The following is a 13,583-nucleotide window of genomic DNA, read 5'->3' as shown; positions in this document are numbered from 1 at the left end:
TTACTGTGGGATGTTTTTAATATTATTCTTTCAGAATTTGACTGTTCAAATATACAATTAAAGCAAAGATATAAGGGATTTGAGAAATACAATAAACCATACTTTTTTTCTCTTCTTATATTCATGTAATACACAAATTACACACTTAGCATAAAAGGAAAACTTTGCTAAATTTCCCAAAACAAAGATTTTTTTTAAAAACTTTTATATAGAAAGTCGGGCGCCTGGGTGGCTCAGTTGGTTAAGAGACTGCCTTCAGCTCGGGTCATGATCCTGGATTCCCGGGATCGAGTCCCACATCGGGCTCCCAGCTCCATAGGGAGTCTGCTTCTCCCTCTGACCTTCTCCTCACTCATACTCTCTCTCTCACTGTCTCTCTCTCTCAAATAAATAAATAAAATATTAAAAAAATAATAAAAATAAAAACTTTTATATAGAAAGTCAACAATAAAAAGTTTTTAAAAAATCCTCTAATTTTTGGAAAACTAAAAAGCTTCTTCTACATTATTTCTAGGTCAGAGATATAATCAAAATTGAAACCATAAAGTAAATACCCAGAAAAGAAAAGGAAAAAAATTATAGCAAAACCTATTGGATACATTGGTGGGGGGAGGATTTATAGCCTTAAATGATTTTACTGTTTAAGAACAAAGTAAAACAAAACAAAATTACGTAAATCCATGAATGTATTATTTGGAACAAATTAGATCTTATTTTTTTCCATTATTGAGAAAATGATCCAGTTTTTTTAATTGATTTTCAATTTTTTTCATTTGAACTGTTTCCTTTATTTTTCTGTCCCATGCCAAAGTCACAGTGAGAGCGGAGAAAGCGATCGAGAATTTGTCTGTCTGAAAATTAAAGAAAAATAAAATGAAGTTTTCCATTTAACTATTAAGTGCTAAATAGAGAATTCTAGCAAAGAGGCAAGTATTGTATAAAAGTAATCTATAGACAAATTGGATAAGACCAAAATAATCAAAGGGTATATGTCTAACACCTAAAAAGTCACAAGTGTATAATTATTGATTAAAAAAGAGTAAACTTAATATTTTAAGGATTAGCAAGTCTTCCTGGAAAAAGTATGGTGTTTTGAGTGAAGCGGATGTGGGTTTCTTTTCTGTCCTGGGGAGCATTAGCAAATCATGTGACCTCTCCATTCCTTCATTTCCTCATCTTTGAATACATAAATAGGACTCACCTTGTATAGTTGTTGGACTAGATTAGGAATGCTGTGTATGAAACACCTAGGCAGGGCCTGGTCTGCCTTACCCTTTATGACCAAGAACATAGTAATAAATAGTCATGACAAAAAAAAAAAAAAATACAGGCTATGGTTCCCAGAGTTTCCTCGAAGCTGGGGCTGTTTTTCTACCCACCAACTGTTAGTGTGCCTTGCTATCTTTGACTGACAACTGACCATGAGAGGGCCCTTCAATTCCCCGGCCTCCACATCCTCATCTCGAAAGTTAAAGGAATCTTGTCCTATTCTGAACGGCTATAGTTCCCTAATTCTCATTCCGTATTTCCATATATGTGTGTGTGTGTGTGTGTGTGTGTGTGTGTGGTCCTGGCTTACTCTCCAATTCTTCCTGGTTCTTTGTTTTTGTGACCTGACATCCCCACGTTGCTCCATATCTTTTTTGACCTCAGCATTGTCTTAAATTGAGGGATACTTTTCACAAAGTGAAACACGCTGGTCCTTCATGAGCAGTTTGATGAGTTGATACCCGCGTGCATGTAACTCGTACCCATATAATAAGAGCACTGCCACTGCTCCAAAAAGAACTGTCATGCCACCCCAAGACAAACTGTTCCGATTTCGTTTATCACAGAGCAGTGCTGCCTGTTGTTGGAGCCCTTTGAATAAAAGCAGTCACACAAAACGTAAGATCTGTGTCTGGCTTCTTTCACCCAGCATCATGTTTTCGGAGCTCATGTTGTTGACTACAATGATAACTGATTCTTTTTTTTTTTTTTTTAATTACCTAGCAGTTTTTCATTTTGTGCATATAACAGTTTTTCACAGCCTGCTGTTGGTGGAAATGTGTGTCGTATCCAGTTTGGAACTATTAAGAAAACAGTGGCTGCGGACATTTTTGTAGAAGTCCTTCAGGGGACACATGTTTTCTTTTCTCTTGGGTAAATACTCAAAAATAGAATTTCTGGGTCTTGGGGTAGATATAGGTTTAACTCTATGGGAAACTGCCAGATCTGTTACGAATATTACACGGACGCTACTATTTGTCATGCCTACCAGCAACAGATCTCTCTGTACTCTCAACATTTGCTGGTTTCGGTCCTTGTCATTTTAAGCCTAAAAGGTCTCTATGTTAAATCTTATACCAAAGAGTTAATTTTAAATAAGCAAGCAAATGAATAAACACAAATCCTTCTTATGTCAAAGATAAGCATATAAGATGAATCAAGTTCAGCATGAATGAATAAAAAAGATGAGATGGTATCAAATTTAAAATCAACTTAAACAACTGTTCAAAAAGGCTATCAGTTGCAATTCAAATGTTACCTGTATTTATTATGTACAGATGCAGATTCATGTCTCCATGTTTTTATTTATGCTGTTCCCTCTGCTCCCTCTGAATGGCCCTGCTTCTCCTTGTCATGCTGATCCGCCCTTGACCCTTAAAAGAGGCCTCTTCAGAGCAGCCTTCCCTAATGCTCTTTCAGCCCACAGGGGCGGGGGTGTACCCCTTGCAGACTTCTAATACACCCATAGACTACTTCGATTACAGAGCTTATCACATTACACCTGTGTGTCTGTCTCCCACCCCTGATGGTGAGTTCTTTGAAAGGGAGGATTTGTTTTTTATTTATCTTTGTATCAAGTGATTTATTCAGTCAATGAAATTCCTCCAGTCAGTGGATATATTCCGAACAATACTGAATCACACCCTAGGAAGAAATTCCCATTTGGATAGCCATATGCATGGGAGTTTTGACTGGAAGAGATGGGGAGGGAGTGATAGCTGGAAGACTCTGAAAACAAGATTTCAGATAATTTTGTCTTTTAAAGGAAGGGGTGGGGAATAAGTAGGGAGATGACAGTCTTTACTAATAAATAACGGAGGCGCAAAGGGTAAGCCTTTGGGTGGTCTGAATCACTCGGAGATTAAGACGATTCTGAAAACAGAATGGCCACTAAAGACAGTTAGTTCAAATCTCTCAAGTTGTCATAGAGAACGTAATACCAGATAGCGATACACAGGATTACTGGAAACAACAGGTTTGCCTTCAGCTGCTCCTCCTTTCTTACTTCCCCAGCTTCATCTTGTCTTCCTGGAATCTTCTCTATCCCACCATCTCCCTTGCCCCCTGTCTTGGGCCATGATGGGCATCCTTTCCCTTCCCCTCTCTTTCAAAATGTACCTGTTCTGGGCCCCAATACTCTCTAAGAGGGAGAATCCAGCAAAGTACTTTAAGCAAGGTGGTAATAATTCATTCAGCCTAGTATAGCTGCCAAGTTTTTTATTCTCTTGCATACTGGCTCAGCCCTACCATGTAGGAGCTCTGCTGAGACACTCACCGTCCGAAAAGCATTAGCGTCATCCCAGACACTAATGACAATTAAATGACTAGAAAATGACAAGAGTTTGGGGTCATAATAATTCAAAGGGAACCTCCTACTTGCTTGTCAGCCTCTAGCATAGCTGGCTGAGGAGTAGGTCATTCGAAAGCAAAACTAGGAAAGAGAAACTAAAACCCGTAGATCCTATAAAGGCCCTAGTCTGCGGAAAATGGCAAGGCTCTGAGGCCTGAGCATCCAGGTACCTGCCCCCAGTGCCATCCTGAGGGCCCCAGGACAGCAGGATACCTGAAAAGCAACCAAGGCCTAGATTGGCCCTAAAGCTACCTTGTTAGGTAATAGATCATATCTCACTTGTTTGGGGAGAAAACCCAACTGGAAGAGTCCAACTGAATCAGCTTATGCTAGGAATCTTGGAGAAGGTAGATCCAAGTAGAACAGAGGCTGTCAAAGTACCTGCGGCGTCCTTGGTTCACCCTCGGGGGGCACCACCAAGGCTGGATTACAAATCACACACACACAACCAAGGACAGAGGTGCCAGCAGCCACCTGGTTTTTCCACGCAGGCAGAGAAGCCTCAATTCCACCTGCATTTCAAGTCCCTGGGCAGTTGGAAGCCTCCATCTGCTTTGGGTGGACTCATCTGTTTGGGGTCAAACAGATGTGGCTCCAGAGGTGAAAGGGGTCCATTACAGAATGCGGACTACGGTTTTATACATAGGAACCCAAGCTGGGAAAAACAGTGGAAAGCAGGCTGGGGCTTGATGGGGAGCTTCTGTTCTGCCTCCCTGCAAGATCTGAGCAGCTGACCTCAAGGAGCCTCTTGTTTCCTTCTGAGGGGTCAAACTGGCCCAGAAGCATCTGCTGAGAGGAACCAGGCTCCTGATGGCAAACACAGGCTTCTGCTTGTGCGTTAGAGTGAGGCAAAACACCTGCTTCTAGTACTTCTTGAAACCCAAAATTTGAGTTCTTTTAATGGCCTTTGGGCCATCAACCCTCAGTCTGCAATCATGCAAGGTATCCTCTTCCCCTCCTTACACACACATACACACCCATGCACACCCCCTCACCAGACTTGCCTACAGTAAGGTTTCAGTTTTGTGTGGGGCACAAGATCCTAGCATTAAAGGGTTTCAGAGAGGATTTCAGAAGACCAAACTCTTTTTATTGTAGCTGGGGACAGGCAAAGGACAGAGATTGGGGATCCAAGACAGCTAGGAGGCAGGGAGCAGTTGGAGTTAATGAAGACCTGGTGGACATTCCAAGTCAAGCCTGACCACAGGGCACAAAACAAGGCAGTGGCTGCCACATAGCCTGAAATACCAAGTGGCAGGTTGAAGGTGGTCCGTGGCATGTGGGAAGAAATATTAGAACCTGTATTTATATTCTACATATTTATGTTCTATAACATTATATTATAATGCTTTTTACTTCCTTCTTCAGCATTTAATATGTTTTATAACTTACATAATACACTAGTTTAGTGGGGTATGAATATTCTTTATAGAAATAAATATGTCTGCACAGGGGCATATGCTCAAAAATGGGGAATAACAGCAAGAGTGATCACCAGCAGTGGATCCTGAGGGCAGCTGGTAGACTAGTTTCGTCTCCTCTCCTCCACTCCTATTCTCTGAGTTGACATTTAACACATGCACAGGCTGACCAGCCATCCTTGAGATGCTCCCAAGCAGATTATTCCAGTCCCCAGGCCCAGAGCTGGGATAAGTCTTCGTAATACAACTAACACTGCCCTGAGAATGGCCTTTGCCCTTTTGGAGGATGTTCTACATGTTCTACAGGGATTCTCATGTACCCTAAAAAGCCTATCACCAAAAGTACCATCAAACAGGCAATAAAGATTATGTAAGATAAAACAAAACTGTGAGACAGCACAAATACCCGCAGAAGAAATCACTTCACTGTAATAAAACCAGAGATCATCCTGGAGAAATGCAACCATGAAGCTGAAGGAACGAAATGAGTGAGATCAGAGAGGAGCGAAAGGCTAGATGTTTCTTTTTTAATAAGGGGGGCTACAGTCCCTGGGGCCTCTTTTAAGACAAATTTATTTTCAGTGGGTTGAGGTTTACACAGAACTATGGGATTTCTTTGAGGCAGTGTTTATCTTCTTGTGGACATTTAGCTCCAGTGGCTAAACATTGGAACGATTTCTATTTGGCATGAAAAGCAACGTATTACTATCTGTAAATTTATTCAATAGTAACTTGAGACCTCCTCCCATCTTTTTAAGACCTCCTACCTTTGTAAGAAACACCCTGAAGGTACTCTGTGATTTGAGAGGGAGTAAATGAGTCTAAAATCGTTAAGAAATCCAGATGGGATTTTCCGTAATCGCTTTGGTATATAGTCTGCTTCTTTGTGCGTTCTTGATTCCTCAGGTGGCTATGCAGCACAGCAGGAACTAGGGGGACACAGGGGAAGGAAAGACACGGAGGCTGTCACTGAGCAAAGAATTCCCGCCCTTATTTGTCAAACACACCCCCAACAGCCCCGAGCCCCACTTGGAGTTTAGTCAGCATCCTTGAGGTACTGGAAAGCGAGCCACAGTAGAAGACACTCCTCCCATGATTCAGGCTATGCAGAGCTGCTGGGACTTAGGACGGTGGATGCTAGCAGTGGGGGTGACTGGGGCTGATGGCCAGAGATGCAATTGTGACTACCATTCTCAGAAAAGTTCTCCCTGAGCTCAACTCTTCTGCAGGTCAGCCTGGTGAGATGGTAACATTCACCAGCTCCTTAGTAAACAAATGCCTTCATAGAAGCTAATTTCCCTTTCGTGCCATCTCCTGAGCAGACTGGGTGACACCTTAAGAGGAGTCCCTCAGTGACCCAGGTGTGTGCAGATGAGCAGTGAAAATATGTCCAGCCAGCACTCATTGCACATTTAGACTAATAATTCAGACTGATGTATCATGTGCAAGCAAAATCAAAATCATTTGTTTGAATCTGAGTATTGTTCATTTAATGTGGGTTCTGATAGTCATGGAATTATTGGGGCAAAAAATTGGTGGGTGGCTCAGTGGGTTAAGCCTCTGCCTTTGGCTCAGGTCATGATCTCAGGGACCTGGTCTCATCCCCCACATCCAGCTCTCTGCTTAGCGGGAAGCCTGCTTTCCCCTCTGCCTCTCTGCCTACTTGTGATCTGCCTGTCAAATAAATAAATAAAATCTTTAAAAAAAAAAAAAAGCAATGAAAACGTGATGGAAGACCCTAATTTCTACAACATGCCCAACCTTTGTAAATCTTAAGGACACCTTAAATACTGCTTTTGATCCTATATGTCCCTTTTACAAGGACCGCCAGCTGGTAGGAGGAAGTAGAACCAAAGCCAAAGCCAAAGTTTAAGCAAGGGAGGTTCCAGCTGTTGAGAACTTTCCAACAGTATCCAAAAAAGAAAGCGTTGTCTTGGGGGGTGGGGCACTCCCCCCGAAAGTGATGACATCACCCCTTGGCAAGGACGGGATAAAGGGGATTCCCATATGGTGTGAGGATCTAGATGAGGTGATTTCTAGGCTGTCTTCTAACCTCAAGATGCTAAGCTTCTATCCCTGTGATTTTTGTCTACAGCACTACTTGGTTCCAACTCCATGCCAGGAATAGATCACTATCTCAGACTGACACCAAATTATACATTTAACCAGTAGCTTTGAGATGGCTTGGCCATGGGACTTTTAAAAACCTCTGTTGAAAACAGTAGGAATCAGGATCATTAGAATGGTTGTCAAATCTGAAGATATTTGATAGATGTACCATGTGGTTAAACCTCCAGTGGATAACTGACAAATCTAATTTGAATCCTACCCAGTCTCTTCTTTGGTAATTTTATAACAACTGGAGCCTTCCTTTTGTTTTCCAATTCCAACAACGGCTTTTCCCCCGCCCGCCGCCTCCCCACCACAAGGCAGAGCATATATTCATTTCATAGCATACACAATCAGTTCTTTTCCAAGACTTACTCATTCTTTGGGTTTGAAGCTAGACAGAGTTTTGATTCTTTGCAGGGATGCAGAGATAACTGGCATTCTTCCTAACTATTACCAGGATTACCTGCCAGGGCCCTGCGTGCCAAAGAATCTTGGAACAAGAACAGAATCTCTGAAGTTGCTTTCAAAGCTACAGGTGTACTTACTTACCTAGACCCTGAGAAGAAACTGGTAGGCTTGAGTAGCATCCATATTTGAAACTAAAATCCTGCAACTCGGGAATTTTAGCTGGAACTTGGTAATTCCGTCGAAATTCAGTGTCTGCGGGTCGGGGAAGTAAATTTTTCCATTCCAGAGACATCGGAGAACTTTCCTTAATCTTCTGAGCTGGGGCGGGGTTACAAGTGTAGAAGTCCTTGTAAGCTATTTAAAATAAGAGTCCTATTTTCCCATTTTGCTTCTGGCAGTACCTTCCAACTGGTCACACTAAACCTGCTCTTCTTGTATTTAGAGGTACAATCAATGTAGTTTTTATGGATCTTTCAACCAAGAAATAATTTTCTGCTTTATCAGGCACAGGAAGTGTATGATCCAATGATCAGAAGCAGCTTCTAATGAAGATACTGTAGGTCAGTTAGGAGTGCTCTTTTGTTCTGCTAGGGGGACACAGAAGGCATTCCTCATTCCAGTAGGCCTGCCTAGTCCTGGGACAGGTGTGGGGAGCAGAGTGAGAGAGTTTAGGTAAGGCTAGGGTTGACATATAAGACATAGGATGCCAGTTAAATTGAATTTCAGATAAATAATGAAAAATTTCTTGGCATAAGTGTGTTCATGCGCTCATTGTTTATCTACTATATATAATCATTCAAATGTAACAGGTCATCCTTTACTTTTATTGGTTAGATCTCACAGCACTCTAGATGAGGCAATGCATATCATTCGCATTATCTGGAAAACCACCACTTGAAGCTTACCCCTTATTGCTGGAGGACTAGGTAATGTTGCTGTCATCGATGGGCAATTGTACTATTAGTTCTTTGAAACAACTCCACTAACAACTATTCATTAAATATCTAGAAAGCACTGACTAAATGCCAGGTTCCACAAGCACTGCCGGATTATTAGAGGAGTTGCAAGACAAGTCCCTTAGAGTGAGTTCATCCCTAATTCTTGCTATAGTGTTGGTTCAGAAGCACATCTTATAACACCAACTTTATTCAGGACAAAAGTGTTAAAAATATGGGTATCAAACACAATATCCAAATAGCGCCAATTACTATCGAAACTAAACTTGAATCTTGTTCTGAACTCATTTTTCGATAGGTCTTTTCAAAATAAATTCAAATGTACATCAAACAATATATGATGTTATCTACTGGCATCCAAGAGCGTTTTACTATTGATTTTTTTAAAAATTATCTCTGTCTAGACCAGAACAGGGAGAGAAAGTTTCACTGCATGCTGTCTCTTCATTTAGATGAGCCAGGAAAAGAGGACGTGATACTCAATGGGCCTCATAATGACCTCATACACTCCCCAAGGAGAAGACAAGGTTATATAGAAGAGGCAACTCTAGGACTTAATATTGGGACATCTCAAGATATTTTGAAAAATCATCTGGCATTGTTCTTGGCAAGCACAATCTGTAACTTGGTTTTTGTAAATTACTAAGAGTTTTATAAGAGAAAAACACATTCCCATTGAAATGCTTGATACATACGCTTATCCCTCTTCCCTAGAGCTACCACTTAATAGCAAAATGTTTTCAGTTCCTGTATGTATTCTGTGCCAAAATTAAAAATTTAGTCAATGTTCTACCTTGAGACAACCTCAAACTAGTGTGATTAGAAAGATATATACAGGAAAAACAGATATGGAATGTGATGTCTTAAACCTAACACTTGGAACCATGGTTCTCACACAGAGATCATATATCCGACTTACCCAAGAAGGTTTTTCCAAAACACACTTCCTGAACCTCATCCCAGACATTGAGAAGCTCTAGAAGTGGGGACCCAGACACTTACACTGTGAACAAGCTCCCCATATGCTTAAGAATCACTCCCTCGGAGCCTTCAGTAGGTGCTACAGAAGGCCAGAGAGAATACAAAGAGTTCTGCTAGGGGAGGGAAGGAAGACATGAATTAAAAGGCAAACACGGCAAAGATGAGCTTTGATGACATGTCAACACTGAAGCAGAAGGAGAAGCAGAAGGTACGCAGTGTGTTTGTGAAGTATGGTCTGGCTGGTAAGAGGATAAGGTATGCAGGGCAGGGAGAAGTAGCTGAGGCGAAGGAGGAGAGGTGAGGGTCAGTTTGCAAAGGGTCTTGAGGGGCTGGTCTACATTGTTAGGTCCATGGTCAAAGGAACGAGACTGATACAAAGCGAAGGTCAAGCAAAGCTTTATTTTGCGCCAAGCATGGAGAATCAAACTGACTGGCCAGTGCCGTCTCCTGCAAAGAGGCGACCTCTCTCTACCTTATAGACTAACTTTTAAGGGCAATGGCCATGTGGTTGGGCCTGGCCACGCACAGGTGGCCAATGAGATTGTAACACAGAGAAAGCTGCACAGTCCTGCTAGGTCACACATAAGTGACCAATTGAATTACAATTTACCCAATAGTAGATATTTGAACTAGCCTATCACCTTGGTCAGAATTGGCGCCCAAAAGGCACCCAAAGGGTGGGGCCCATACTCTTTGGTAGCTAGGGAGACAGTATGCACCCCCATCGATTGGATACCTCCACTTAGCCTGACCCACCCTTGTATTTGGGCTTTGTTACCTGGGACTGGTTTCCGGGACTTGTTTTTAAGTAAGTTCCCGGGGGGGGGGGGGGGGTGGGGGGGGCAGGGTCAGGATGGAGCTGCTCTGGCTAAATAGGTCCTTACAACATACACCACGATGAACCAGCATAGTGGAGCCCCTGGAGATGAGGACCCAGAAAAGACAAAACTCAGATCTAGATTCCCTGAGTTCCTTTGAAGATAAAGTTAAGTCTTACTCTTCATTGATACCTTAGCACTTAATAAAGTAACAGACCTCACTAAATGTTTATTAATGAGGGAATGAAAGAAAAAAGAACAGAAACAACCTGAACCACACTCTAGTGACTATGTGATATAAGCTTACAGTAATCTTTAGTTCTTCTCAATTAATGCTTTTATTGCCTTTTTAAAATTTCATGTTAATGAGTTCCTTCAGCATTATTAAGAAAAGAAGTTCTTGATACAAAGGATCCCACCAACCCCTGAAGTCCCCATAGTGGTATTGAAGTTTGGACGGACAGGATAACCATGACTCACAGCTAACCAGACCCAATGCTAACTGCACCTCCAAGGCCCAGACCCCTCCCAGGGAGCCATCCCTGTTCCTCAGGAGCTCAGCTCCCGTTGTTTCTTTTTCTCTTGGTAACAGTGATATTACACTAATGTAGCTATAGCCCAAAGAGGGAAACTGGCCCATTGGAGATTATTATGGCATTTGCAGAAAGGCCCAATTCAAAAGAACATCTACAGCAAAGACTACTCAAAACCAGTGGGACCACTGGCACATAATCTATATAGCCAAGTGAGAACTAGTTCTACTATCTCTGCCTGCTGTTCCAATTCATCAAAGCCAAGTTCTCCAAGCCTGAATCTGAAAACAAGCACCCTTTAGTGCTTCCCATTCATTTGCTTAATTCCATAATGAGGATACAAAGATAAGATATGGTCCCTATGTTCCAGACACTTAAAGCATTAGAGAAACAGATACCAAAAAAAAAAAAAAAGAAAGAAAGAAAAGAAAAGAAAATTACAATATTCGGTGATAAACCCTGCAAAAGAGATAAGATCTATAAAAACATATAGGAGGGCCACCAATCCAAACTTGGAGGATCAGAGAATATTCCCAGGAGAGAAACGAAGCCTATATTTAGACTTAACTTACGGACATAGGCTAAAAGAAGAGAGGGACAGGTGTTCCACAGGAAGGAAGCAGTGTGTGCAAAAAGCATAAGGCTGCTGGGGGCATGGTGAGTCTGGAGAAAGGAGGGCAGTCAGTCTCGCAGGGAGAGTGGGGGTTGTCGAGGTTGAGAATGCTGGCATGGCAGGCAGGGACCAGATTGTACAGACTCACATTAAAGCATTTAGCTCTTATCCTGAGGACAATGTGGAGTCAATGAAGGGTTCTCAACTGGAAGGTGATATCAATTTGCACATCTGGAAACTCACTATGGCTATAGGATGGGCTATGAATTGGAGGCAACGAAACTGGAAAGGGAGCTGGATTAGAGGTCATCCAAGGAGGAGACACGGATAGCAGTAGCTTTGGGGAGGAAGAGAAGCAGATGGAGCTGAGAGATTTAGTAGAGACTCTTGGCAGGTCTTGGGTATTTATCTACACATGGGGAAATGATAATTTGCACACTCTGAAAGGACTTTGATTAGAAGCTCAAAGACATCTTTTAAGAATGCTGACATTTCAAATGTCTTCCCATCACCCTTAATGTTTATCTGAAGTATGGAGGTCTTTTGATTCTATACTCATCTAACTTCAAAAAGTGCACTTCCAATATATTTTTTTTCCATCATTCAGCAAATATTTGCAAAGCATCTCCTATACACCAGGACTGGACTGTATATATTGCACTAGATTCTGAGTGAATAAAGGCCTTTGGGGCACCCGTTGAATAGTGGAGGAAAGAGCAAAACAAAAACAACAAAAAAATAAGAATCATAAACAAATGACTGCAAAGTATAAGGAGCTAGAAGGTAACAAATGAAGGGGTGGCACACCTCCTCAGATAAAATAGTAAGGAAATATCTCACAGGCAAGGTGACATTTAAGCTGGCATCTATAGAATGACACAGTAAAATCACAGAAGGAGCTAGAAGAAGAACAATGCAGGCAAAGGGGGCAGTCTGCACACTGGCTGAAGGTGGGGGGGGGGGCGGAAATGGCATCTTATAGTTTAAGATGAGACTGAATGAGACTCCATGAGACTGGAGTCTGGTGAATGAGGAAAATGGAGTGAGAAAGAACAGTGAAGAGGGAAGCAAAGTCCAGGCCAGCCTCGTATGACAGAATGAACAGAAAGAAGGAAATGAAAGTTGGATTTTATTCAAAGTGCAATGCAAAGCCAGTGAAATAAAGCAACAGGATAATATGATCCAATTTAGATTCATAAAAGATCATCTATATTATATTTTACTCCTCCTTCCCCAAAGTTCACCAGAATGATAGATTAGAGATCAACACATTTTTAGAAGATGTAAGTCAAATACAGATGTGTTGAATTAATTAGCAAATAAGAGAAAGCTAAAACTAAGTGACTGCCGAAGAGTATAACGAAACAGTGAGCTCAGCCACACTACAGAGCCCCAACAGGTTTCTGTAACAGGTGCAGGGGAAGGCAGATACTGCAGCTCAGGCTGAAAACAAGAGTCCTGGTGAAGGTTTACCTACGGAGTGAATAGAGTTCCTGCATCATCTTCTTAACTTCATGAGTCATTTGACTGTCCTTTCCTAACCAGAAGTTTATTAGGTGCAAAACTGAACCAAAGAAGCTTGGGATGCCACAACATCAGGCACAGTGGGAGGTGGGTATAGTGGGATGCTGAAAAGGAAAAAGAAGGGTCCGGTGAGAATCTGCACAGCAAGCAAAAAGATCCCAGTTACTTCCCTAATCCTACTCTCAGAATGCCAACAGCCAAGTGTTTGTCTTCCTGGAGAAACTGACCTAAAATTCAGGCATTTGCAGGTTTCCCAACAAAAAGCTTATCACCTAACCACCTAAAACAAGCACCAGCTAACAAACACCATCTCTGTATATAGCTTCCAATCAGATTTGAGTATCTCCCTTGTAGGTTTGGTGAACCTTAGAGATTAATATTTTCCATATACTCACATCAAGAAACAGAAGTGTCCACAGAATTGAGACAAGTTTTATAAGCATCATAGTAAATCTGCCTCTGCTCTCTTGTAAATTTGAAAAGATCAGATTTTCATTAGACCATTAAAACATTCAGATAAAATAGAGACAAAGCAAGGAATAGATGAAAATGTTGAAAATTAAGTATATCATAAATATCCTAAAATTTGTAAGAATTA

General features: G+C 41.6%; 1 protein-coding gene across 2 annotated transcripts in view; it reads right to left on the bottom strand.

Annotated features, from left to right (window-relative positions):
- Positions 1-751: 751 nt before the first annotated feature.
- TEX26 (testis expressed 26) overlaps positions 752-13,583 on the bottom strand; it is a 30,626-nt gene continuing 17,794 nt past the window's right edge. For both annotated transcript variants that reach the window (XM_032879940.1, XM_032879941.1), the window contains 3 exons: positions 7,702-7,878; positions 5,808-5,969; positions 752-851 (listed from right to left, as the gene is read on the bottom strand). In XM_032879940.1, the coding sequence (XP_032735831.1) occupies positions 760-851; positions 5,808-5,969; positions 7,702-7,878 (431 nt within the window). In that variant the 3' untranslated portion in view covers positions 752-759. The remainder of the gene's footprint in view (positions 852-5,807; positions 5,970-7,701; positions 7,879-13,583) is intronic.

This window comes from Lontra canadensis, unplaced genomic scaffold, assembly GCF_010015895.1.
Source record: "Lontra canadensis isolate GAN:19392208 unplaced genomic scaffold, GSC_riverotter_1.0 scaffold67, whole genome shotgun sequence".
NCBI classification, from domain to species: Eukaryota; Metazoa; Chordata; class Mammalia; order Carnivora; family Mustelidae; genus Lontra; species Lontra canadensis.
The sequence above is the reverse complement of the archived record's forward strand: the minus strand, read 5'-3'. Positions and strand labels throughout refer to the sequence as shown.